General features: G+C 39.1%; 1 protein-coding gene across 9 annotated transcripts; it reads right to left on the bottom strand.

Moving 5' to 3' along the window:
• Positions 1–1,709: 1,709 nt before the first annotated feature.
• LOC148868392 (serine/threonine-protein kinase GRIK1-like) lies at positions 1,710–23,294 on the bottom strand. Of its 9 annotated transcripts, XM_088971973.1 has the most exons (14): positions 23,122–23,267; positions 22,667–23,008; positions 22,278–22,479; positions 21,602–21,974; positions 20,618–20,692; positions 20,488–20,532; positions 20,047–20,121; positions 18,036–18,123; positions 17,757–17,881; positions 4,020–4,115; positions 3,036–3,102; positions 2,815–2,930; positions 2,639–2,717; positions 1,710–2,457 (listed from the first exon to the last, which is right to left on the bottom strand). In XM_088971973.1, the coding sequence occupies exons 4-14, from the start codon at positions 21,926–21,928 to the stop codon at positions 2,333–2,335; spliced, it is 1,218 nt and encodes a 405-aa protein (XP_088828099.1). In that variant the 5' UTR covers positions 21,929–21,974; positions 22,278–22,479; positions 22,667–23,008; positions 23,122–23,267; the 3' UTR covers positions 1,710–2,332. The 9 variants fall into 9 exon arrangements, with proteins under 9 accessions (XP_088828099.1, XP_088828096.1, XP_088828097.1 ...); XM_088971970.1 differs by lacking the exon at positions 22,667–23,008 and having other exon boundaries at positions 2,815–2,936; positions 23,122–23,294; XM_088971971.1 differs by lacking the exon at positions 22,667–23,008 and having other exon boundaries at positions 23,122–23,294.
• Between the last annotated feature and the right edge of the window lie 3,939 nt (positions 23,295–27,233).

Below are 27,233 nucleotides of genomic sequence, written 5' to 3'. Positions count from 1 at the left end.
TGTTCACAGATTGACTGCCAACTCAGTGACAAGTTTATAGCTGATTAAGAAATCAGCATATTGTTTCATTCAACATTAATCCACCCTAAAATCAGGAACTAGCCCATGTGTTTGCTACAAGGCCAACAACCATCAGGTCCGAGAATCTCTCCCAAAACCATTAAAAAGCAACAAAACAAAAGGCTGGAAGAAACCCCTTCCATCTCTATTCTAGGTTGGACAAGCTGGAGAACAACTCCCCCACAACCATTGAAAGTCTTGTTTCCCAACTTCCCAAGTGCCACCCTACTGCTGCACTGATGTTGATGGCACTCTCTAACTAATCTCAAATGCAAAGCAGAACAAATCCCTCGCTTGAGCTCATTATGCCTCCACCAGCCGTCTATGCATCTCCACACGGGGCACAGAACAGGAACTACAAGAGAACACAGTGCTTGTCCTAAGGAGCTAGTGAGAGCAGAATGCCTTGATAGTTGCTATCGAGATTGAGAAGAAAGATCAAAAGGTGCTTTTGATGGAGTTTGGATGAAAGATTGAAAGAGCTGTGTTCCCTCTCTTCAAACAATGGAGTTGGATAGGAAAAGAGGATAAAGAGGTGGATGGGAAAGGAAAAGAGGATAACAGGTTGACAGGTTCAGTAAAACATATGCAACATAATTTTCCATCTGGGTTATTCATAGAAGGGGCAGTTTTTGTTGAGTTCTTAAAAATTCGAGTTTTTTACTAAAATGAAACTATAGGGGAGGTTTTTATGAATGTCAAAAACTTAAGGGGAGTTTTTTTGTGTTTTACCTATATTAATTATATTTTCTCATTTTTTATTTTTAAATTTTAATTTTTAATTTGTAAAAATATTAATAATATCAATTTAAGGTGTAAGAAATGGTGTTTTCACAAAATTAGCAAGAGTCTATCAAACATATTAGAAAAGTTGTCCAAAATAAAAATAATAATAAAAAAAAACATCAATTCAATCAGACATTGAAATGTAAATTATGACTTCCAAAAATTTACATACATGTTTACAAAACATTTGGCCCCTTTGTCATTTTTTAAATAAATGGCACCACAACGAATCAATCTCGGCATGGGCATTTCTTGAGCGAAAAACAACTGTTTGGTATGGTCATTTTTCATATAAACGGTAATAAACACCCATGCCTCGAAAATCTTGCCCAACTCATTAGGGAAAGCGCTAAAAATAATGTTTCCTGTATCACCTAATCGTGGGTCCCAACAGCTACCTGATGTAGAGCGGCTAGAGCCGCCGCGTGACACTGAATCACAATTACAAGAAATAAAAATAATAAAAAAATATTAGTATAAATAGACGGTTACTAAAATGAAGCATTGGGGAAACGCCTACTTCAATGCCAACATGGCACAAACAATAGCAATACACACCCGGTGGGCGTTTTGTTTTTGGCAAATCACACCAAAAAAACGCATAATCTGGTGATTATGCCAATCAATCTACCGAATCTTTCACCTATTGGCAAAGAAAGAAAAAGTTGTCTCAAGTTAAACCAAGGTTCAAAGATCAGGGATTTGACCGGTTCAAGGGTGGAGTCCTAAACCAGCCCCTGAACCGGTTTTGAAAATATAAAAAAACATGTAAAACAAAAGGTATCAAAACGCCCGATACGCCTTGGTTAAGACCATGCATGGTATTGGGTGTACTTTTCAGATATCCCATAAAAAACATGGCATAGCTTCAACAACTGAGCCCTCTCACCATTTATAGAACCAAAGGAATCGTTTCATTTACATGTCCAACAAGGACCTTCACCTGCTTTCTACATACAATGAAATAATCTCGCGATGACAATCCTCATACACATACCCACAAGGCCTGTATACTACAAAGGTACAACATGAAGAGCCATCGCATATTTGACAGCCAATGAGGGAAGCAAATGTACAATCAATACCACTTGTTCCCTCCACCCCTTCCTATTTCTCGTTATGTTGTATTACCAAACATTTAAAGGTCAAAGTTACAAAATAACCAGGTTCCTCCGCAAAACCAAACTTCAAATTTATGGCACTTGCATCAAGGGGAAAAATTTTCATCTCAAAGCCAAATGATCAACATTCCCTTATCTCCCTTGAATCTTAAAACTTCCTCGCAAAAACCATCTCCAATCCCCACCCCCCACCCCCCCAAAAAAAACAAAAAAGAAAGGTTAATAGAAAACCCAAAACTTCCCCCTTCTTCCCCAAGATGAAAGTAAACTGAGTAAAATCCCCGACTTTTCTTCTGTACAAAACAATCTCACCCATATGGCAGGTTCAGTCAGTACTAGTCATGTCAGCATCTTCTCCTTTCCCATCAGATTTTTCCCTCTGAAAAGCTAGTTCGCTTGCACCGGCAGATATACCGAGGGATTGGTCCATCTTCTCCTATCACCCATGGATGTTGCTCCAAAGCTTCCAAAGTCAACCTGTGTTGGGGATCTGCAATACATAGGGATCAATCAATAAAATCATAGAAGAGCACAATTAATAGATAAAACAGTAGAGATGAACTGATAACATATGACACTGCTAACAAAAAATATCAACTCGAAAATTGTAGTTCTAGATGCATTTTTTATCAGTAATTGGAGTTGCAGGTGCCAAAGGAGAGTAAACAGGCCTTTGCAGAGAAGTCCTTCTAACAAGTTCCTCAGCTGGGGGTTGATGCCCTCTGGGATGGATAAAGGTTTTTTAACAATCTAAACAAGATGGAGATAAATATATGTTAGAACAGATAATAATAGCTGGGCTACTGAAAGAGATAAACGGAAAACAGCGAAACAGTAACCAAGACACCTTATCATATGTATCTTGTAGTGTGTCACCAAGAAACGGGTAATAACCAATCACCATACAATACAAAGTAACACCCAAGGCCCATGTATCTGCAGCTTTACCATGGTAGGTTAGACCTGTTTCTTGCAAATGACAAGTCCATCACAGATAAAAATATCAATATAACCAGAGTACAATTCTTTCATGTTCTGACAAAAAGCTAATTTGGCAGAATAACTCACCTAAACAGCATTCAGGTGCCGTAAAAACAGGAGTCCCAGGAGATCGCCTAAGTTCATCATTATCATCCTGCAGATAAAAAAGAATAAAGTGTTAACCTACCTGCACTACCATATCTATGTGCTTGGGATAGAACAATAAATGCAGCACTGTAACAACAGGGATTGGAAAAGAGGTAGACCTTAATTCTTAGGTTTGCGGGTTTTCATAACTTTCAAAAAGGAATTAATTGGTCATAACAAGAAAAACCAAATTCCTGAAGTTCAACACTAAAGTCAAAAATCTTCAATTATTCAGATTCATCAGTTTTATCGAATTTTAATTAAGTTTTCTGAATCAAACAACATTTATATCAGGTATTCGTATTCTGTAATACCTAGACTGAGATATATGACCGTGACATTATTACTACACCAGCCGCTTGTTAAGCATTTATATAATCCTTAAAACCTCGTTTACCAAAATAGCATCCCTGAGGTATTGACCTCTGGCTAGATACACTAGTCATAGCATCCTGAAAACCCCGTATCATATACAAATCAATGCAGATTGAAGCAAACAAAAAAAGTCACATTGGATTTATGCCAAATAAAGGGATGCAATAGAAAGTAAAAAAGTCAGAGAAATGAGAAGAATTAATGCATTAAACACACAATGTCAACAATGTGACGAGTGTCATCTTAACCAGCTTAACAATACTTTTCAATGTCGTCTTTCCAAACATAAGTCACTACTTTTTTTCTGATGGTTTGACAACTTGCAATTTATAACACAAGAAAAGTTACTATTTGATGCAATATACATGTAATAGTTTATATCCATCTTATCCAATGTTACCTAGGGGCAAGGGTTGTACATGTAATAGTTTATCAATATATTCTAGGCAGGGTCCACCTCAAACCCCAACTAAGCTTTGAGAGAGAGAGAGAGAGAAAGAGAGAGTCTACGCAGTATTGAGAACAAATTCAAGAGCAAAACATTATTACCTCGAACACCTGACTGACACTGAAGTCTCCTATCTTCACCATACCAGTGCTTGTGACCAAAAGATTATCAGGCTTAATGTCCCCATGCACTATATTCTGTTGATTTAACAAAAGTTAAAAGATCGAGATCCAACAACATCAATGAGTTGAAATAAAATATTTAGAAATGATCAACACATTTGGTGGTTTATTCAGGCAGAAGTGATCAGTACTCTGGTCAGAGAGAAATGACACAATATTTAGAAATGAAAACAAGAGTCCTGATATGTTGACCCATTGTGTTGTTGCTAGGACAGCTTCTTGGTTATCAGTTATGCCTGATTTTTTGTAATCAGAACATGTTTCTGATGCTAAATTTAGCTGGATTGTGGGATCTTAGATTGGTATATCCGGGGGTGAACTGTTTCTGGTTCCTTTCGGGTTTGTATGCTATATTTCCAGCAATGAAATTACCTTACCGTTTTTTCAAAAAAAGAAAACAAAATCGATGAGTTGAAATAAAGATTGTCAAGGAAATTGAGCTTTGGCAGACATTATAAAAGAATCATCAATGAAAAAAACAAGGCAATGGTGTAATGCAACAAAACAAGTCAATTGGCAGCTGGAATAACATAGCAGTAAAGCGTGAGAGCAAACAAGATCACCACCTCATTACTGTCGAGACAACACTTGAATCCACAGGAAGAGATTTTCAAAGAAATATGTTCATCAAATACAGAAAATAAAAAGTGTGCTCACAATGTTTTTATAGGAACCATTAGAAAAACCCTCTTGGACTTCAATATCCCTTCTCTTTTTTAGCAGCAACGGAAAAAAAATACTAATGTGAGAAAAAATGCACATCACTGATATGCCAAACCTTTTTAACCCACTGCAGTCTCACTTCCGTTCTCCGAGTCAGCCACTTGAAATTTCTTCTTACATTAATGTATGGCATACCATCAACCTCCTTTTCTAGCCACCCACCCCATTACCACTTTTGGAGTCTCCTTCAATGACCAACCAACTAATGTTTAGTTCCTTAGCTCTTTTGCACCCTCCAAAAAGGCCATAATCTCAGCTTGGAGTGAGTCCCCAACTCCAATGGGGCCTGAAAGAAAGAGCATTGACTACACCTTCCTCACTCCCAAACATTCCCCCTATCCCTGCAGGTCCAGGGTTACCTTCACTGCTGCCATCGAAGTTCAATTTTATGAAATCTTCCACTGGTGGAGTCCACATGGGATATGAAATACTCCTACTAAGGGATAATGCTGCCACTTCTTGCTATTCAGCAATGCCAAAGATTTCACCCAATGGGTCACCCTAGAAGTGGTTGCCTCAGTAATTGTCTCTCTGCTCCTCTTTTTCAGCAAATAATCTTTGATTCCTTTTCTCCCAAATTGTCCAACAAACTGCACCTCTTGCGCATCTCCACAACACTCTTCCCCTCTTCTTTGTCCAGCTACTAGCAGAAGAGCCAAAAAGGCCTTGCACACTTGATGGAGTCCACTTACAACCAAACAAAGAAAGAAACCAATCCCAAATATAAGTAAAAGGGCAGGAGATTAACAAGTGATAGCAGGACTCACCATCAGCTTTACAAGGAATGCACCAATTAGGAGATAAGTGTCAAAAAGGCTATTTCTTTTCAAGTAGATCACAGTGATTATTTTTCCCAAGAAAACTTCCCAGCAGAGGCCCCAATCCTTGGGCGGAATCAGTTTACCCAAACTTCCTTAACAGGAAAAGGTTGCCCTAAACTATCAGCAGGTTGAAACAAGGCTTTGAAAAAAATAAGACACAAGGCACCAGAAGAGGAAAGAGTCCAAATTTGACAGTCCACCTTAGAAGGATCCAAGAAAACCCTTTGTAGAATTTGTAGCAAAGACAAAACGTTGTCCAAATTTGAGTCTCTGACTCCCCTCCTGAAGCCCAAATCCCATTCAATCTCAAGACCCAAATCAGAAGAAGGTAAAACAGTGGAAACAGTCTCATTTTTGTAGTCGAAAATGGGGAACAAAGAAGGGAACTGATCTTTTAATGGTGAACTCCCCACCCAGACATGTTCCCAAAACTTTACCAGATTTCCAAAACAAGGATTATATCTAATAAAGGGAATGAATAAAGGAAGAATGGCATGTATGGACTTCCAAGGGGCAGTAAAAGTAGCTTGAGCCTGTACTCTCGCATCCCAGCCCTAAAACGCCAGTTCATGAATGCTGGGAATCACCTTTGCCCACAGTTCATCCTTGTCCATCGGCAACCTCTACAACCATTTCCCTAGTAAGGCCATATTCCTCTTCTAAATGTTCCCGATTCCTAAGCCACCAAAATTCCTACTTCTACTCACAACCTCCCATCTAACTCTATGGTCCTTTCTTTACTCCCCTAGTTACCACAGAAAATCTCTAATTAATTTCTCTAGCCTTCTACAAACCTTTGCTGGATTTTTAAACACCAAGAGGAAGTAACAGGCAGGTTGGCCTGAGTTGATTTGATTAGGGTAATTCAGCCACCCAATGACAAAAAGTTCCTTTTCCAAAAGGCTAGTCTCTTTGTAAATTTGTCCATTATAGGATTCCAAAGTTTAAATTTTCTGGGTTATCACCAAAAGGTAATCCCAAGTAATTCATTGGCCACTGGGCAACTTCACAACCCAAAATTAATGCACAGACCGACATCTCCCTTTTTTCCATGTTCACCCCCACTACACAACTCTTGTTAAAATTGAATTTTCAATTTGACATCTGCTCAAACAATTGCAATGCCACCCTCAAATTTCTAACCCCATCTGATATCATTACCCTCGCAAAATAAAATTGTAACATCCATAAATTGCAAATGGTTAAGGGGCACTCTATCCTTTCCTACTTTCCACCTCGCAAAATAAAATTTTATAACTTGTTCTCTAGATTAGCTTCTGCCATACATTAGCCACTACGATAAACAGGAAAGGGGAGAGAGGGTGACCTTGTCTAATTCCTCTGATAGATGGAGAATGATCCACTATAGGCCCATTCACCAAGAGAAAGTAGTGGCAAGTTGTAATACATCCTTGAATTCACTTGCACCACTTATCTCTGAACCCATAGTTCCTCAACATTTACAATAGAAACCCCTAGTTCACCAGGTCATAGGCCTTCTCCAAATAAAGTTTACAAACAAATCCTTTTTCACACTTCACTTCATCTCTTCCACACTCACATTAGCAATAGGGTTTGATCAATAATTTGCCTATTCTTTACAAATGATTCTTGATTTGAGGAGATTATAGTAGGAAGCACAGATTTAAACCTACAGGAAAACACCTTTATAATGATTTTATACAAGCTATTTACTAAGCTAATGGGTCTAAATTCTCTTGGATGATTTGCACCTGGTTTTTAGGAATCAAAGCCATGAAAGTGGAATTCAGCCCTGGATTTATTACTCCTATTTCAACTATCTCATTAAAGACCCTTGGGATATCATCTTTTTTTCTTTTCTTTTTTGATCAATAGAATGTCCCAATAATCTTGGTAAAAAGCCATTGCAAACCCATTTGGACCTGGTGCTTTTGCTCTATCCATCAAAAAGATCACTTCCTTTATTTCCTCCAAATCAAATTTCCTTTCTAGCCAAACCTTGTCGTCACCCAATAATCTTGGCCAATCTATCCCTTCTAACCTTAATTTCTTACTCAAGGATCTCCTAAAAATGAATTTGAAATGTTCCACAAAGGCTCTGGCAATTTCACTTTGTTGAGTAACTACTACATACTCCATCTCTAGTTTTGATATAAAACTCTTTCTCCTTCTATCATTTGCTAATGCATGGAAAAATTTTGTATTTCTAACCCCTTTAACCATTTGTGCCCAAACTTTTTGTCTCCAATTTATTTCTTCCTTGAATAGAATATCCTCTAATTGCTTCCTTAATATCTCTCTCTAGCTTATCATTTTCTCTAAAGGTTCCTTCTTCTTTCTCATCCAAAAGCTCAATGTGATCAATTACCTCTTGCTCTCTCTCTCTCTAATCTTCTAATCTCCCAAACTGCCAATTGTTCCAATCCTTTATTTCGACCTTCAAAACTTTTAGTTTGTGATGAAATTTCATACCTTCCCATTTTATCCTCAAATTACTCTCTCCCCACCACTCCTTAACTTTTTCTTTAAATCCTAGATGATAGAGCCACATGTTCTCAAAACTAAACAGAGTTGGACCCCTTCCCCTTGGATCATCATTGGACAAACCGACAAGGAAACTGGTCAATGATCAGAAGTTATTCTAGGCAAGACCCTCGAGTTCAAATCTTCCTAATAATTCTCCCAGTCCACTGCGAAAAGAAATCTATCAAGTTTAGAGCAAATCAGGTTGATCTAGAGATTGGACCACATCAAGTTCTTATGCAAGAGAGGAAATTCCTTAAGCTCACAAGAGTTTACAACTCATCAAACATGCAGGTTGTAACTTGTAACTCTTTGCCTCACCTTATTGAACTCCACAAACCCTATTACATTAAAGTTCCTATACACTATGGACCTTTCCACAGTCCCCATATTTCTCACAGTTCTTCCCACATTTCATTCCTCTCCCTATATCCATTAGGGCCATAAATGTTTGTCAGAACCCATTCAAACCCATAATCCAACTGTTGGAACTTATTTGAAACTGTGAATTCTCTACCAATTGTTCTACTCCTTACACCACATCATTCCTCTGAAGGATCACAACAAGGTTCAAGGTATTGACATGCATCGTCCCGTATCGGCCGATACGTATCATTCAGGGACCCCTCCATTATGCCCCTACAATGGGTGTATCAGAGGTCTGATCGGTTCAAAGGGTAGAGGAGACCTAAACCGGCCTCCCTGAACCGGTTGCGAAAAAAAATAAAAAAAATAACCAAAATGTGTATTGATTGGCCCGATACGCCAGTAGAGGCGTATCGATATTATGAACCTTGGATCACAATACTCCCCAAAGATCCCCAAGATGGAGACATAGCCCAACTAGTACCCCTGGCCCTCCAAACATTCCTAGCCCACTTGTTGTCAAACACCAAAAGTTTAGATTCTCGAATAAGAACTATGTGTGGGTTCTCTTTCCTAAGCAACTCTTTTATTAGGGCTATGTTTCTCACACTCCCTAACCCTCAAACATTTTGGTTTATAATCTTCATTCTTAACATGTGAATCTTGTTCCCCCTTGCACTCTTTTACATATTCCCTCTTTTTCTACCCTTCCTTTCATTGAATTCCTTACCACCTTCCACATTTTTTTATCAATAACTAGATTTTTATTAATTAAGAGATAAAATTGAATATAGCATACAAAAGAAGGGATGAACCCTCTTAGCCCTCCCCAAGGTCAGAAAAGTACAAACAAAGATTACAAATATGCCCACAATGACCAAGTCCTTCCCACCCCCTGTTTAGCTAAGGCATCAACAAATGAGTTAGCACTCCTTTTAACCCACTGAAACCTTTCGACCATACCCTTTGACAGCCACTTAAATTCCTTTTTTTTTTCATTTGCATATTCCCAAAGTTCATTCTCTTCCTTGTTCAGCCATCTAATAACTACCTTGGAGTCGCCTTCAATGATTAGGTTTCGAACATTTAATTCTTTTGCTCTTCTTACCCCTTCCAACACAGCCAAGACCTCTGCTCTGAGAGAGTCTCCTCCAACCACCAACTCAAAAAAAGGTGCCAAAACTTGTCCTTCCGCATTCCTAAAAACGCCTCCAATACCTGAAGGTCCTTGGTTACCTTCACTGCTTCCGTCAAAATTTAATTTAACAAATCCTTCAGCTTGTGGAGACCATGCTGGGGAAGGAGTCTTTCCTTGGTGTTGATTTAGCCACACTTCCCCCAATTGTTAAGCAGCATACTTGTTGAAATACCCTCAAATAATATCAAGGATTTCACCCAGTGTAGCACTCTAACTGTAACCCCCTCCACAATTGCACTGAAACTCCTTTCTTTATTATGAAATATCCTCTAATTCCTTTCCTTCTAGACTGTCTAGCATATAGCAACTCTAATGCATCTCCACATCCAATCTTATCTTTCAGCCTCAATTTTTTCTTCCTAGCCTTCCCATCTCCCTCCACTTTTAGGAATGCTTCCATTTCATCTAGGTACTTTAATTTGCACCCAAGCCTTCCCACAAGTTCAGCCAATAAATCTTCTACCCTCCCTTTACATTCAACTCCTACCTCTTCCCTCCCTTCATCTGCTCTAGAATCGATGTCGAAGTCTTCACTAATTTCTAGATCCAAAGAATCCTCTTTCTCCAATTCTTTTTTCTTCAGATCCTCTAAAAATTCCTTAATTAACCCCCAAATTATTCTCCCTCTTTCCTCCTCAGATAGGGACCCAAATTCTCCTCCTATCTCTTCCTTCTCAGCATGTGAATCTAGTAGCTTTTGGACAGTCTAGGAACCTAGAATACAAACTGCAAATATAACACACGAATCATTAGCCAAACCCAAATTCACTTCAATGTTTTAAAAGGCGTGAGAGGCATACGCCTAGAGGCGCACCTCCAGGCGAGGTGACCCCAAAACGCCCGGAGGCACATGATAGAAGCGGTCAGACCTTTGAGACGTACGCCTCATGTACAAAGGCATGGACAGAGGCGTATGCTTCCAAGGAGGCATACGCTTCTGGCACGCCTTTGGAAAGAAGCTTACGCCTCCCATGTGTGGCATTTTTGAACATTTACAGATTAATTGTCCCCATTGTATACAATCTCATCTTTTAAGTGTAAAAGAGGGGGAAACATCCCTCTTTCGATTATGTTCTAACCCAAACAATAGGGCTCGAAAGAGAACTCTGAAGTCTGAAGACTCTGAACTGTGCATGTGTGAACTGCGAACTGCGAAGAACAAGACTCACTCAGTTTCAAGTTCCAACCTTCAACTTCGAGTTCGTGCAATCTGGTATTTTTTTTTTCTTCTCCCTTCTTCCGCACTCTGCAACCTGCAATTTCTTCTTCTGCACTTTGCAACCTGCAACTTCTTTTTTCTTCTTCGAGAAACCTGAAATTTCTCAAATGTGGTCTTATTTTTTTTTATTCTATTTTCAATTGCAATCGAAGAGAGGTTGGAGGCTTGGAGCTGTTGGACCAACAGACCAACCTGGGTGGTTGTGAACTGTGACAAAGCTGCAACGGTTTTTTTGGATAATAAGCTTCAACGGTTAGTTGTTATGTTCTCCATTTCTTTTTTTCTTTGTTTCCTTTATTTTTCTTGATTTTAGTAGCTCTGTTTCAGCCTTCTTGAACAGAGCTGCATGAATAAATTATGCTGCACAGCTATGTTTAATGGACTGAATAGGCAAACTGGACAATACCCAACTGCTGGCTGTAACTTCATCAGTTCAGCGGTTCAGCCTTCAAATTTTTGCAATGTTGAATTTGATAAACGGTTTATTGATTTTGCTTGTGAATTGTAGAAAGTAGAAACTGAATGCTCACAGGAAGTGCAAATTTGAAGTGAATGATAGAAATTATAATTTGTGAATTTTAACTAGTACTCTTTTTTTTAATTTAATTAGGTGCTGCAATTTGATATTTTGATCATTTCTTTGATCCATATTTCATCAAGATCCTAGAATGTCTAGAAAGGATTTTGCTTAGGAATATGTTAAAGAAGATGAGGGGAAAAAAGGTTATATTTATTGTGCATTTTGTAGTAAACTGTGCACATGAGGTATAAACCGATTAAAACATCATTTGGTCGGTACCAAACATGCAATGAGTGAGTGCAAACAATGACTGAAGAGGTAAATTAAGATGTAGAAATGCACTTACCGAATTTGAAGTGGAGAAAAAGAAGTTTGATTTTGTGGCTAATGTTGGGAGGTTTAATCGGACACCTATGACTTCTCAACATGGGAGTTGTATGGCTCCTAATCCTATATTTTAGGAGTCTATTGTGGGAAGTGGAAGTGGAAGCCAGAGTGGAAGTGGGACTCCAGTCACTCCACAATCATTTTCACCACGACCAGTAGACCCAATGGATTAATCTGTTTCATCTGAGACACGGCAACAGACTTTAAATTCAAAATGGAAAAAACATAAAAAAAAATGTTGATAGGGCTATTGGAAGACGTTTTTATGCCAATGCATTGTCTTTTAATTTGGCAAATAGTCCTTATTTCAAAAATATGTGTGAGGCAATTGCAAATTTCGGTCCAAGTTATAAGCCTCCATCCATGCATAATCATCGCACTAGGATCTTGAAAGAAGTGGAGAATATAGATAAATTGATGGAGTATAGAAAATCATGGAGAATATAGATAAATTCCAAATTTCGGTCCAAATTATAAGCCTCCATCCATGCATGATCTTTGCACTAGGATCTTGAAAGAAGTGGAGAATATAGATAAATTGGTAGAGTATAGAAAATCATGGAAGGACTATGGTTGCACGATATGTTTGATGGATGAATTGATGGAAAAAATAGGTCCATTATTAATTTTCTTGTTAATAGTTCAAGTGGGACAATGTTTTTGAAATCTATTGATGCATCTGATTCAATTAAAGATCGTGAGCTGTTTTTTAAATATCTTGATGATGTTGTTGAAGAAGTGGGAGAGGATAATGTGGTTCAAGTAATCACAGATAATCATTCAAGTTATATGCTTGCTGGAAAAAAGTTGATGGAAAAGATGACAAAATTGTATTGGACTCCTTGTGCTGCACATTGTATAGATTTAATGTTAAGAGTCCATTGGGAAGATGAAAGTTTTTAATGAAACAACTGAGAAGGCAAAGCATATCACAAAATTTATTTACCGCCATGGATGGATTTTAAACTTGATGAGTTTCACAAAAAACCGAGAGCTTTTACGTCCAGCAATTACTCATTTTGCCACTGCTTACTTGACATTGCAAAGCATTTAGAAACAGACGCAACCTCTTCAATCAATGTTTGCTTGTGAAAAGTGGAATGGGAGCCATTGAAGTAAGCATCCTAAGGGTGTCAAGGCAAAACAAACTATAATGTTTGATAGCAGATTTTGGCCTCAGGTGGCATTTTGTGTAAAGACCACTTTGCCAATAGTTGCAGTGTTGAAAGAAGTTGATTATGAAGTAAGACCCTCAATGCCTTATTTATATGAAATGATGGATTCAGCAAATGAGCAAATTGCATTTGCTTGTGGTGGGATAAAGAGAAAAATACATGCCTATTTGGAATAAGATTGATGAAAGATGGACCCCTCAACTTCATGTCCCTCTTCATGCAGCAGGCTATTATTTAAACTCACATCTACGCTATGAGCCAAATTTTTTTAATGATCATGAAATAGGAGAGGGATTATTTTGATGCATGAAAAGGATGATTCCTAATAGGCATGAGCGTGCCCTAGCAAATTGCTAGTTGGATATGTATGATAAAGCACTAAGAGATTTTGGTTGTGACATGGCAATCGATACAAGGAAGAGGCGATCTCCTGGTAAGTGATTTATTTGTTTGATAAATAGTTTGCAACTATGCATAATTCTTTTTTTTTTTTTTGATAATTTTAAAGCTTTACTAATGTCTTGTTAAATAATATTTTTGTAGCTAACTGGTGGGCATGGTTTGGAACCCAAACACCAGAGTTAACTGGAGCACCTTCATTGGTGGGCACGGTTTAACTCTTACATGTAGTGCTTCTGGTTGTAAAAGAAACTGGAGCACCTTCAAGCAGGTTATTAATTATTTTCTTATTTACATTTTAGGTTTTTATGAAATAGTTTTTTTGTTAATGTTTTTAATAATACTTTGTACTAGATACACACAAAAAAGAGAAACAAATTGGAGCAACAAAGGTTAAATGCTTTAGTTTTTGTGATGTATATAATATGAAGTTGAAGGCAAGAAACATGAAGAGGAAGGCAAGTGCAAGTATTGATCCCATTTTGACACGTGAAGGAGGAGGATGAATGGATTACTGAAATTGAGGATCCAGTTCTTCCAACTAACCCTTCTTGGGTGGATAATGACTCTTTGGGCCTTGAAATACAAATTTAGTAGAGCCAACAACCCCTACTGAATTTCAAAGTAATTAATAATTAGTGTATGTTGATTGTATTCTTCTAGTGTCCAATTAATTTTCTAGTTGAGGATTATTGAGTGAGGTGATAATTGCAATTGGATTTTGATTGTAGGGACAAAGAAAGGGAAGAGTGTTGAATTAAATTTGATTGATGAGAATGAAGATGATGATGATAATGAAATAGGGAGAAATGAACCATGTGATGTGGATGCAACTCTTGAAGCAGATGATGATGCCTTTGTTATTCTAGAAGAAGATGATTTAGAATCTTTTGATTGAGTTTCAGCCCTTAGAGTTTTGTTTTATTGTGGTCTATGTTTCAACTTCCAAGAATTGTATTTCACATTTTCACTACGCTATATTGCTAGTTGAAGTTGAAAACTTGAGATTTAGAACTAAAATATTGATTGAAATTAAGTCATTTTAATGTTATATGTTTTTATGCTTAAAATATCTATTTTTTATTAGTATACCCACTATAATTATAAAAAAAATACATACTTGAGGCTTACACCTCCCTGTGTTTGGAGGCATAAGCCTCCCACGTTCTGAACCATGCCTCACGCCTCAAGGTAGTGGAACGCCTCGCATCACGCCTCCGCGTTTTAAAACACTGATTCAATTACATACCTAGGGGAGCTCAAGGGTGGACTGATTTGCCTCATTTTGAAAAGAAGAATGGGGGTCACTAGCTTTTCCAAGGTGAGTCTATTGTAGGCAATTTTCTATAAAGGAAACACCTTGTGATCTACTTCCAATGCTCTATAGCTAACTCCCTTCTAGATTATTCTTATGGAACCTCTAATAACTTTCCACTATCTCTTTACAGACACCCTACCAAAGATTTCTATCGAACACTGGTTCTTCTATGTTGGGTTTTGGTTTATCCCCCTCTTGTCCAAAAGCTGAAGAGAAGAGAGAAGAGAGAAAGAGAGAGGAGAAAAGAGAGATCTAAGAGTAAGAAGTGTTGTTGACGACACCAGCTTTTTGGTATTTATATTAAGGCGACCAAAACATAACATAAAGAAAGGGGAATTACAATAGTACCCCAGCGACACAAACAGAAATAAAAAACAAAGAAAACAACTTATAAATAGCCTTTTAACACTCCCCCTCAAGTTGGGACATAGATGTCAATCATGCCCAACTTGTCACATAGATCATTGTGCCACAAATGATGTAACACTTTTGTAAAGATCTCCGCAAGTTGATCTTCAAACCTAACATAGGGGGTGCACGCTTCCCCCTTGACAACATTTTCTCTGATAAAATGCTTGTTTACCTCAATGTGCTTGGTTCTATCATAAAATACTGGATTAGCAGCAATGCTTATGGCTGTTTTGTTGTCACAATATAAAGTCATAGGTCCATCAACTGTAAATCCTAGCTCACTTGATTTTTTAGCCACATTATTTTAGCCACTCCATGAGATATTGCTTTATATTCAGCTTCAACACTAGATATAGCCACCACATTCTACTTTTTGCTTCTCCAAGTGACTAGGTTTCCTTCCACAAAGGTACAGTAACCGCTGGTAGACTTTCTATCATCCAATGATCATGCCCAATCTGCATCAATATACACTTCCACCTTCAAATGTCGGTGATTTTGGAACAATAAACCTACATCTAGGAATTTCTTAAGATATCTGAGAATTCTTTCACCTGCTTCAAGGCAGGTGGTCTTAGGGGCATGCATGAATTGACTAAGAACACCCACTGCATGAGCAATGTCTGACCAAGTCATTGAGAGATATAGCAGTCTTCCTACAAGCCTCTAAAATTGCTTCACATCTTTGATGAATTTACCTAGACAATCACTTAATTTGTGATTAGGATCAATAGCAGAACCAACAGGTTTCACTCCCAATTTTCCTGTATCCTGTAACAGATCTAATTTTAGGTGGAACGAATCTTTTCCAAATGGCACTTACCTTCCATTCACCAATAAAGACCAATATATCCGCCTTACAGATCAACATGATCATCAAGGCAATACCTAGGTGATAAGGCACTCATGGAGGATCACCTCACTTAATCACCACAATATTTTTTCACATGGTGCTCTTGGATACTTTTATATTCTTAAGTTTTTAAGATTATAATAATAAAATAGACATTATTAAACAAAACTATTCAGTTTAACACTACTTTCTTTTTATTATTTTTCTCATTTGTTAGGGTTCAGTAAACATGTATACTGCCTTGAGCTCTCAAAGACTTCAAAATTTGAATTGAAAGCATGGAAGTACACAAAATTTTATCCAATCAACACATTGACTATGTTCATTATCATCCTTTTCTTCTTTCATCCTTTCTTTTCTTTTCTTCTTTTCCCAAGACAAAGAACTCAAGCCCTCTTTTCATGAATAAGCTGATTTTCTATGCTTCAAATGAAGCTCGTACATTTTTATGAAGATTATATACAATTAAAAGATAAAAGATGGTTTACCCTAAGATTGTTTTTCGTCAACATTTTCTTATTTCTTTCCATGTTTTCCTTAATTATTTGTACCAAAAAAAGAAAGAAAAGCAGCAAAAACTAGATGAATGGTACCAGAAATATGAAGAAGAAACAACAAACTCCAACCCTAAGCCTAAAGCTAAATTCTTATCATCAACAATAAACTCAACATATAAAACCAGACAAAGACGAATCATAAAACTTTGTTTCGACCTCAAATTAACCCAGAAAAAAAAAAGAGCCAAACTAACGTACAAACTGGACATACTCAAAGGATGGCAAGTAGTGGCTCAGTTCTCAAAGGTGAAGAAGATGATTCAGATGCAATGGAGTCCAACCTATAAATGGATACATAATGCCAAGTTTTGACAGCTGCTTTTAAAATATGAAAATAGCAACAAATATACTTGGGACTGGCTGCACATAGAGATTCTAATGGCTGAGACACAAGCACTCCTGCATGGATTGAGAATGAGCAGAACAATGAATATTAACATATTAATGGTAGTGGAAGACTCAAAGGTGGCAATGAGCTGGATGATCAAAAAAGGACAAACAACCTGGCAGCACAAGCAAGCCATAAAAGAAATGAGGCATTTAACAAAGGGTATGGAAGTATTATTGGGTGAAGCATTCTGTAAACAGCGTGGCAGATGGATAGGTGCAGCAAAAGGTCAACAGAGTAGAAGCTTTTTGAGAACTTCATTTAGTAGTGCAAAACAGACTAAAGAATTTGCAGTAGCAACAATCAGAAAAGATCATGCCTGTGATCTCTAGGAAATATACCTAAATGATAGAAGCAAAATGTTTCCAAGCTTTGCAGTAGCAACAAATTACAGAATTTCATTTAGTAGTGTAAAACAGAATATAACTAAGTACTTATAATTCCCCCTTGGCTACAAGACCGAAAATAAATAAATAAATAAATGAATACCCCCTTAAGTTAATAAGAGGTTTTAACTACTTGATAAGTTGCACAGCACCTAATAACTTAAGGCTAAACCCAGACGTATAACAGTAGATCTAAAGGGATCTTAACCTTGTTATGGCTACACCAGACATGGAGCCATGAAAAGGAATGGAATGATCTGCTGCCAAACTTAAGCAATAAGAAGAAAAATATCAACCAATATCCAAGAAGATTCAGTCCATCATACCACAAGAGAAATAAAGCACAAGCATGCATGTATGTATGTTTTAAGCGATGCTTATGATCCTTATCACTTCTATGAAACAACCCACTCAGACTGTTAAGTCATACATGAGCATGGAGATACATGAGCCCAGCTACTATGTCCCGCAAATACTTCCTAGCTTTCTGTTCCCCGATGCCACCTGGAGGACCAGAACCTTCACATACCCATTTGCCTTCCACATATTCAAGAACTGACCAGGAAAAAAAGAAAAAAGAGGAAAGAAACTTTGTTACAAAACAAAAGGCTTACCTTTTCCGTAAAATGCAATACATATCTTAACACAGATCAATAAAGAGTAGGCTATGGTAATAAAAACATCCAGAAGAGAAAGTTCCAATTAATACCCATGTAAAAGTGATCTGTGTTTGGGTCATCAATCACCTCAATGAGATTGACAATATTGGGATGGTCCAGCATTTTCATGATTGAAACCTGCAAGGTAAAAGAAACTAAATGACTTTTAGTTGATTCATTGAATTACCACCCAAGTTTTTTATAAGAAAAACACACATATATGGTGTTTTTCATAAATTGTGTGATCATATATTGTATTATCATGTAAAAGAGAATGATATTACCATGTGAGGAATTTCAATAAAATCTTGCTACATTAAAGTAAAACTCTGCTTTATATGGTCCTAGTCCACAGTCCTAAAGTTTTATTTAAAAAAACAAAAAAAAAGGAAAATTCCCTAAAGAGTTATTCTGCCTAGCTGTAGACATTGAACTTCTAGTCTGAACAACAAGAACTCCTTATTTATTTGTTCAAATTGTTAAGGAGCTTAGTTGCAGATAGCTAGAAGAGGCCCTACCAAAAGGCATTTCTCAAGATATTTTCTTATTTTCTTCCAAGTAGCTTAGTTTGCGATATTGTTACAACTTTAATGCAGGATTTAGAATTTGACACACAATGGGAATCAGACTTGGTGAGATGAGGAAAGATAAATATTAACGAAAAGTAATACTTTGTTAGTTTTCCTTTTAGCATAGTTGAGAATAAATAGAAGCCAGAGAAACTTATGTACATCTATCCTGATCAACAAAAAACTGCCTAAATATACAACTAAGAATTCATTGATGCTTGGAGAGTGGATGACCTTCTAATAAGGAAGACTGTGAGGGCCATTATTCCAGTAGCAATTTTTTTGTCCATGTGGATGGAGAAGAACAGTAGATTATATGAAAATAGAGATCTCAGAGTGGAGAATCTGGTTAGCAGGATGGTGAGGAGAGTTAGATCCTAGGTTTCAATTGATAAAAGCTTCCAAGACTCATCTCTAAGGGAGTTATGTGAAGGCCAGAACATTTTTAGGTGGCAATGGGTGCTATTTTGCTGATTTCCTTGAGTTGTTATCCTGGTTGTAGGGCTTATGCAGTCCCATACTGTTGCAGGTGATTGTAATCCTACTGTAATTGTACCAGTAGTGATTTTAAAGAACATGCACAAATATATAGATATGGATTTATCTCTGCTCCAATTTTTCTTTATCAGAATTTATAAGGGAAAAAGGGCATGAGAAGCCTTCAAAATATTAGGTACATCAGTTTATTATTTATTTTCTGCTCTAACCCCTTCCTTTATCTCACTTCTTGTGAAAAACATAAATTCAGGATTTGGCCTCACTAAAAAGGCGCAAGAATAACATGGAAGGGATGGGAGATTAAGGTAGCACAAATTTGTTTTGTATTTTTTCCATTCTGTCCCCAATCCTTCTCTCTTGGTAGCATATGACCAGATTAGGACTTGGTGACAAAGTACGCTGACTCGGCACAATCATACATTAATCTAATACATACAGGAAACGAATCAGATACTGAATCTAACAAGCCCCTTGTAACTTGCAAACCAACTTACAGACATGTGCCAACTGCCAACTTACAAATCTGAATCACTGAATGTCTATGTATAGCATTCTTTCTCAAAGTAAAACCAAACCACTCTTCATCAATGGTGATATATTCTTGTTTTACCAAAGAAATGAGAAGGCATTGAAGCCTTGCTGCAAACTCATTTTGTCTAGGGAGAGAATCCTCATAATGCTCAAATTCCAGCATATCCCTACTTTTTTTTTGAAGATAAAGTATTGAACATAGAAAACAAACATAATCCTTTAGAAGAGGGATTCTAAGAGATGCATGATGCCCAAACCAAAACAAGATACATAATAGTGATAACTGCTGTCCAACAAGTTAGCAACCAAATGAGAAGATTCAGAACAACACAAAGATAAAGGAAGATGAAAATAAGAAGACTTGCATCCAAAACCTTCATCAGAATGTAAACACAAATAAAAATAAAGTATTAAACATGATGACTAGAAAACATAGAAAACAAACAGCAAGTCAAGAACAAACCTCCCGAAGAACATCAGACATGGCAGTTTCTGAAGGTGCCACCCGCAGCTTTAATAAATGCGACTTGTGAAAGGCCTGCATATAAAATTTTTAAAATATGAAAATCTAACATGGACTAAGCAGCAAAAATACCACTTCAACATCTAGACATTCCTAAGCTTTAACCTACGTTATATGGAAGGAAACCTTTGTTTGGTAAGCATGATAAACCTCCCAACTCCATCTTAAAAACAAACTATTTTAATAGATAAATCAAAATAAATGTAATTTGAAACAAGAAACTGAACCTAATTTCATAAATAAGACACTGGCGGCAACAAGAAAAATGACTCTCATAATCTATCAGCAAAGCTACTTTTCTAAACACTTGCGAAGCTCAAACCACATAAACATGAGTAAAAAAGATACAGAAAAGGTAAAGACTTTAAACAACAAAAATACCTTGATTGCATAGCGCTTTTCATCTATAGTGCTTCGGTATAGAACCTGTTACATTACAATGTCAAAGTTTGAGACTTATTTATACAGAAAAAGTGAATGAATAAAGCCAAGCCACTTGCACTATGTTTACCACTTTCCCATAACTCCCAGAACCAATCTTACGCTCTCGAACATACTCATTGATCATCTTATTACCATCTTCATCCTGGCAATGCATTCAAAAAAAAAATGCTATTAACCAAACATACATGCATATAAGGCCACATCTCTCTGTGCATAATAAAACAATAAGTTGCAAATCGGGAAGCAGCGATGGAATGCAGATACAATTTGCAGATTATTTAAACACCCTCAACTGCAGCAGCAATACAGTCTACAGCTTCATGCTTCAGTTCAATGATTTTGTACAAGCAGTTTATCACCGATAACAAATGAGATCTCAGTTATGATTCTTGAGATGATAATACTAATAGTAAGTGTCAACATCACTCTCCGGGGCATGAAATACTGATAGTAAGTGTCAACATCAGGAAAATATTTAGAAAGACGGAAAAAAAAAATGAGTAAAAAGAAGTTGTTCCCTTTCATTCATCCAAAATTCAGTGGATTACACCTTGTAGAAAAAACTTGGGTGGGACGAAGAGTAGACTAACATACTACAAACAACCTTAGGAGGGTGTATTGTATTTTGCTCATCCATATTGAAATAGCATTAGTTAAAATTGATATATGGGCATCAGGATTCAGGAACTCACCATTTTAAGGATACACTTTAAGCAGATGGATAACCTCAGGCAATAAAAGGGATAAGAGAGACAGAAGACCTAAACTAATAATCTGGTTATCTTATCATGATTGCTTTTACATACTTATTCCTATCTAATCAATAATTCAAACATGATTTAAAATTTCTGACAAAGGAATGGTTTCCATCCCAAACAACAATCAGACTCCAGTATGGTCAGAGTTGAGCTAAAGGAGAATATATCCAAGACAGTAAATAACTGACCCCATGGGAGCTGTAAGACTGTACGGGATTCAGGATACACTACAGCCATGTTTGAAGTATTCTAAATTTTCCCCTCAAAAGTTTCAAGTTTGTATGTGCATTTACCTCTGAGCGTATAAGCTGATGAGTCTCCTTCACAGGGGTTTCCCTGCAGATCATTCCATTTTGAATTCTAAACATGAGAATCTCTTCAGAACGTTTATTGTGGCTCTGGAACTCACCATCACCATCATGTGAGGTGTTAGTAGTTTCACCATCATATAGCGCACCATCCATATCCTCTAAACTATCATCCAACAGAAACTGCTGAGAAGCCCGACTAGCTGATCCAGAACCAGGCCTCAAAGATCTTTTGGGCTTCCTAATTAATCCAAAGCAACTACAGCAACCCATTTCTGTTGCCCTTGCAATAGAATAGGTCTTGGAAAACATAAGGAACTTCAACAATTTTGCTAATATGAAGAACAGATATAAATCCCTGGACCAGGAAAATGCAACAGAGATCCAAATTAGTGCATTACAAACAGCGATTAAGTCTTAAAAAAAATGAATACATTGAAATAGAACAGTATAGAAGCAAGGTAATGGATAGAGCATAAAATCAAAAAAGAAATTTATCCGCTTTGGACCAATTAATTCAATTAGATTCTACATGCATATGCCTGGAGGCACATATAGTTGTCTTCTCTTCACTTCTTTTCCTTTCTGTTTTTCTTCTTCCCTTTTTTGGCTGGAACATAGATTCTATTTCTAGCACAATAAAAGAAATGATATAAATTACCTGCTTTACAAAATGATGCAGATGGCATCAAGCCCCAACCAGCTTTGCTATTCTAAAGGATGCCACTCGCACAAGGGAAAGATGCAGCTGATGAAATTGATGCCGTTGCGGTTTGACACTAACATCTCGAAAACTCCAATTTAGAACCACTGGTATGGGCCCTTCTTTATCTCTCCAACAATACGATTAACTGTACATTGACCTTTTCCCAACAATATAGAATAAAATAAAATTCATATAGTGTTAAAGAATCGTAGAATTTCGAAAGAGACAAAATTGCCCTAGGTTCTCCGATGACATCAGGTGAAAACTAGAGACGAAAAAGAAGCAAAGAAACATTCAAATAATGCCTATCCTAAACAGTATATTGAAAGTTCTACCAGACTTACCTACGTTCAGAGCCGTGGGAACTTGTTTTATTAAGAAGAGAAAAAGTGTACAATCACCCTAAGAGCCGAGGGAACTCGTTGGGGATAGATGGAATTGTCGAAGCATGAACTCCACTCGACAATGCGAAACAGCAATCCCGCAAAATCAATATTCAAACTCGTTCTCCCGATTCACGAGCAAGCATTTTTTGAATTTCACGTATTATCTTATAAACTAAAATAGTGAAGAAAAAACACGCAGTTCAAAACCCTAAATCCAATTACTCATGCAGGAATGTCCATTCACTTGCGGAGAGGATAAAACCCCGGATGGAAGGGACGGATTTGGAATCCGTGACTCGGCTTCAAAGTTATTAAACAATTATCAGCTCTACCTAGAGTTTTGGTATGAGAACCTTGAAGAAAACCCTACACTAGCACCGATTTCAACAGGGGGAAAGAGGAGGAGGACTGACCTGTGATTTGATTTCGGTTCCTTCTTGATCGTTTGATTCGTTTCCTCTTGTTGAATATCTTGATCGAAGAATGAAGTTACAGTCTTACAAACAGAGAGAACCCCTCTGAGTTCGGTCCCTCTGTTTGGATTTGATCGAAGAAGCCCTAAACTTTTGGCCTTTTGGGTGTTTTTTACCTTTTTTTCCTTTTTTTCCAAGTTTACCCTTTATTAAAGGGTAAAATACAATTAGGCCGTGGGTACTGGGTACTGGCCTAGTGGGTTATTGTGCATTTGTGCCATCTCCAAGAGAGGCGGATTCAGATTGGTAAGAAAGATATCCATTTTTCGCTTTCAGTTTGATGCCTTAAAACTTGAAAAGCATGTTTAAAATTAAGCAGGCTCATCCTTATACAGTCCCTATGGTGGGAGTTCGGCTTCAGTCTAGGAACACTCAGTCGTCGAACTCGAGCTGGTAGTCTCGGGTCCATACGAACCCTTTGCCTTTGATTGCCTTGAAGAAAGGCAAACAACGGTCTACCAATTTGGACATGAAGCGGCTCAGAGCGGCAATGTGACCGTTTAGCCTCTGAACCTCTTTTACCTATCAGGGTGGTCTCATATCTAGGATGGCCTTTATCTTGTCCGGATTGGCCTCAATACCACGCCGATTGACAATGTACCCTAGGAACTTACCCGAGGTGACACCGAAGACACATTTGTTGGGGCTCAATTTCATGCTAAATTGTCGTAGAATTTGGAAGACAAAATCTAAGTCTTGTATTAATTCCTGTGAGAACTGCGTTTTGACGACCATGTCGTCTACATAACATTCTATTTTCATGCCAATTAAGGGTCAAAAAAGCTTATTTACAAGTCTTTGGAAAGTCACCCCAGCATTCTTTAGTCCGAAGGGCATGACCTTGTAACAGTATAGGCCGAACTCGGTTATGAAGTTGGTTTTTTCCTCATCGGACTGGTCCATCCTGATTTGGTTGTAGCCTGAGTAGGCATCCAAGAAGCTTAACAGCTCATGTCCCGAGGTCGCGTCCACTAGGCAATCAATTATGGGGAGGGGGAAGCAGTCTTTTGGGCAAGCTCGGTTCAGGTCTGTGTAGTCGACGCACATGCGCCACTTGTCGTTTGCTTTTTTCACTAGCACTGGGTTGGCTACCCAACTCGAGTAATGAACTTCCCTTATGAAGTCCGTTGCGATGAGCTTTTCGACCTCCTCGTTGACCGCCCTCCAGCGCTTCAGGGCTAAGTTGCGTTTCTTCTGTCTAATGGGTCTAACTACAGGGTTAGTGTTAAGTTTGTGAGTTATAAGGTCAAGGTCAATACATATCGGTCGTGGACCATGCAAAAATATCTAAATTTTGAAATAAGAAACTCACCAGTTCGGTTCGTAGAGGCTCTTTGACGGAAGCACAGATCTATAGCGTTTGAACCGGATCTGTAGCCGAGGTCGGGATCGCGACCTTTTCCTCTGTGGGCGAAGCTCGTTCCTCGCCCTGCTCCGTAGGCCGCTCCAGTTCGATGTCATCGGCTGCCTTGGTTTTTCCCTTCAAAGCGGCAACATAACACTTGTGGGACTCAAGCTGGTCGCCCAGCGCTACCCCTACACCGAAGTCCGTGGGGAACTTCATTGCCAGATAGTAGGTGGAGACCACTGCCCGCAGAATATGCGTAATTGGCCGCCCTATTATGGCATTGTATGGGAAAGGGGTTGCGACCACCAGGAAATCGTGGGTAAGTCTGACCACGCAAGGTCATGTGCCGACTTCCACAAGTACTGTTACCTTCCCCAGGGGCCTAACTTCCTCTCCGCTGAAACCCACCAAAGGAGTGTTTGCGGGCTTCAACTCGCCTCTCTACAACTGTAGTTGGTCAAACGCCGACTTGAAAAGGATGTCTGTCGAACTTCCTGAGTCCACAAGTACGTGCCGAACATCGAAGTCGTTGATCCTTAGTTTTATGACGAGCGCGTCATCGTGGGGATAGTGGACACCTCGCGCATCGTCTTCCGTGAAAAAGATCGATTCCTCTGTCTTCGGCCTCTTTGGAGGGTTCTGTTCTTCTCGGGCTATCTCGTGAACTGACGTCTGTGCTGCTGCCGAAGTGCACCCTGCTACCACCGAACCTCCTACTATTACATGGATGGTTCCCCAAACTAGCCTCACTTCTGGAGGCGGTCGCTGCAAGGCTTCAGTCGGTCTACTGCTGGACTCAGGGGCATCCTTTCCATGCTCCCCTTGCCGACCTGCCTTATTATTATTATCATTATGTTGTACAAAATTTCTCAAGTATCCACGACGGATGAATCCCTCTATCTCATCCTGGAGATTATTACATTGTTCGGTACTATGACCGTGATCTTTATGAAAACTACAGTATAGATTTTTATTTATCTCGTTTGGATTAATCTTTAGGCGAGGTGGCCACTTTACATACGGGCGTCCTTGATCGTCATCAAGATCTCGGTCCGCCTTGTGTTTAACGGCGTGTAACCTGTCCGAATTGCTAAGGGAGCTCGGGACGGCTGGCTAGGCTTTGCCTCTCGGGCCTGGCTTCTTTTGTCGCCTAGGTTGGAGGGCTCACCTTCCCTTTTTCTTTTCTCGACCCTGCCTTCGGTTCTTTAGTTGATTTCTTCCTCTTTTCTCATGAACTTGTCCGCGAGCTTGAGGAAATCGGCCACAGTTGCTGGCTGGCTAGCCACCATGTGCCATTTGAACTCCTTGTGCGTTACCCCTCTCTTGGTGGCCGTGAGCTGTACTGCGAGGTCTAATCGCGGTATATGCAAGCATGCTTCATTGAACCGCTTGATGTAGCTCCGGATGGATTCTCCTTCCCTCTAGACTACCCTGAAGATACTTTCCCCGGTTCTAGGGCACCGCTTGCTGGTAACGAAGTGTGCGGTGAAGATCTGCACGAACTGGACCCAACTTCTTATTGACCCGGGGGCTAGGTTCCGGTACTAGGTGCGAGCCACCCCCTGAAGGTGGTGGTGAAGGGCATGCACATGCATGATTCACTGGACCTAGCGAGGTGCATTTGGGACTGGAAAGCATCGACATGGTTATTGGGGTCAAAGGATCCATCATACTTGTCCAAGGGTGGGAGCTTGAAGTCTCTGGCATGGGGACTGCTAGGAGTTCTGATGTGAGGGGGGAAGGAACTGAGAGAATTGGGGCAGCTTTTACCTCGTCTGAGCTCGTCTCTTCCTTTCCTCTGAGCTTGCGCAGGACACAGGTGGCAGTTCGGCGGCTTCGTTGAGCGAGCCTGGTACTGGTGCTGTTGGCCTCTGTGTTGCCAAGCTTGATGGGCCCGAAATGTTGGTATGCTACTAAGGCGCTAAACCGATTCTTCGTGAGCGGGAACTCAGGCTTGGAGCACCGAGGTGCTGACTTTTTGGGCGAGGTTCCCAACCCACTTGCGAGCTGTGAGGCGGGGGTAATTTTTCTTTCCTTTCGGCTTGGGGATGAGGCCTGATTATTAGGGGGGTTTTGGAATTGGGAAGCTTCTCCTCGGTGAGGGCGTCCACCTTGAGGGAAGGCCTTAACCGACATCGGAACAAGGTGCCAAGGTGGAAGAGTGACTGGTTTAGGGGTAGTTGAGGGAACTACTGTTGATAATGGTGTTGGGAGAGGTGGTGTAGTACCTGGTGCTGCTGGAGTTGATGCTGCTGGAATTGTTGCACTTGGGCTTGCATTGCCCGCATGCATTGCATTAGGTCGTCCAGCTAGTTCTGGCGGGTCGCTAGTGGGACAACAGTTGGTTCAGCGAAGGTTGTTTCGATAGGGAGTAGAAGAGGGACATTCAAGGTAGGAAGGTTCAGGGGCGCCACTGCTCGTGCCGCATTCATGCTGAGGGTCCCATCCACTGAAAGAGGGATGGTGAACTGCCCGATGCACACTACGGGAACTTGGAGTTGTTCCCCGGTGGTGTTCGTTTCTGTGCCACATCCGGTATTGTTGGAAGAAGCCATGGGTGCTGGAGTTTTTGGAAGAAACGTTTCCCACAGACGACGCCAATTGATGGTGTGCAATCTGGCCGGTCCTAGCTGTCAGCGACCTTGCCTCTGACTCGAGCAACGGGAAGCTTGAAATGGAGAAGATGAGGAAACTCCGGGGGGAA

This window comes from Nelumbo lutea, chromosome 2 (assembly GCF_056320005.1).
Source record: "Nelumbo lutea isolate HS-2025 chromosome 2, American lotus-T2T, whole genome shotgun sequence".
In the NCBI taxonomy this organism is placed as follows: domain Eukaryota; kingdom Viridiplantae; phylum Streptophyta; class Magnoliopsida; order Proteales; family Nelumbonaceae; genus Nelumbo; species Nelumbo lutea.
This window is presented reverse-complemented; position numbering and strand designations above follow the sequence as displayed.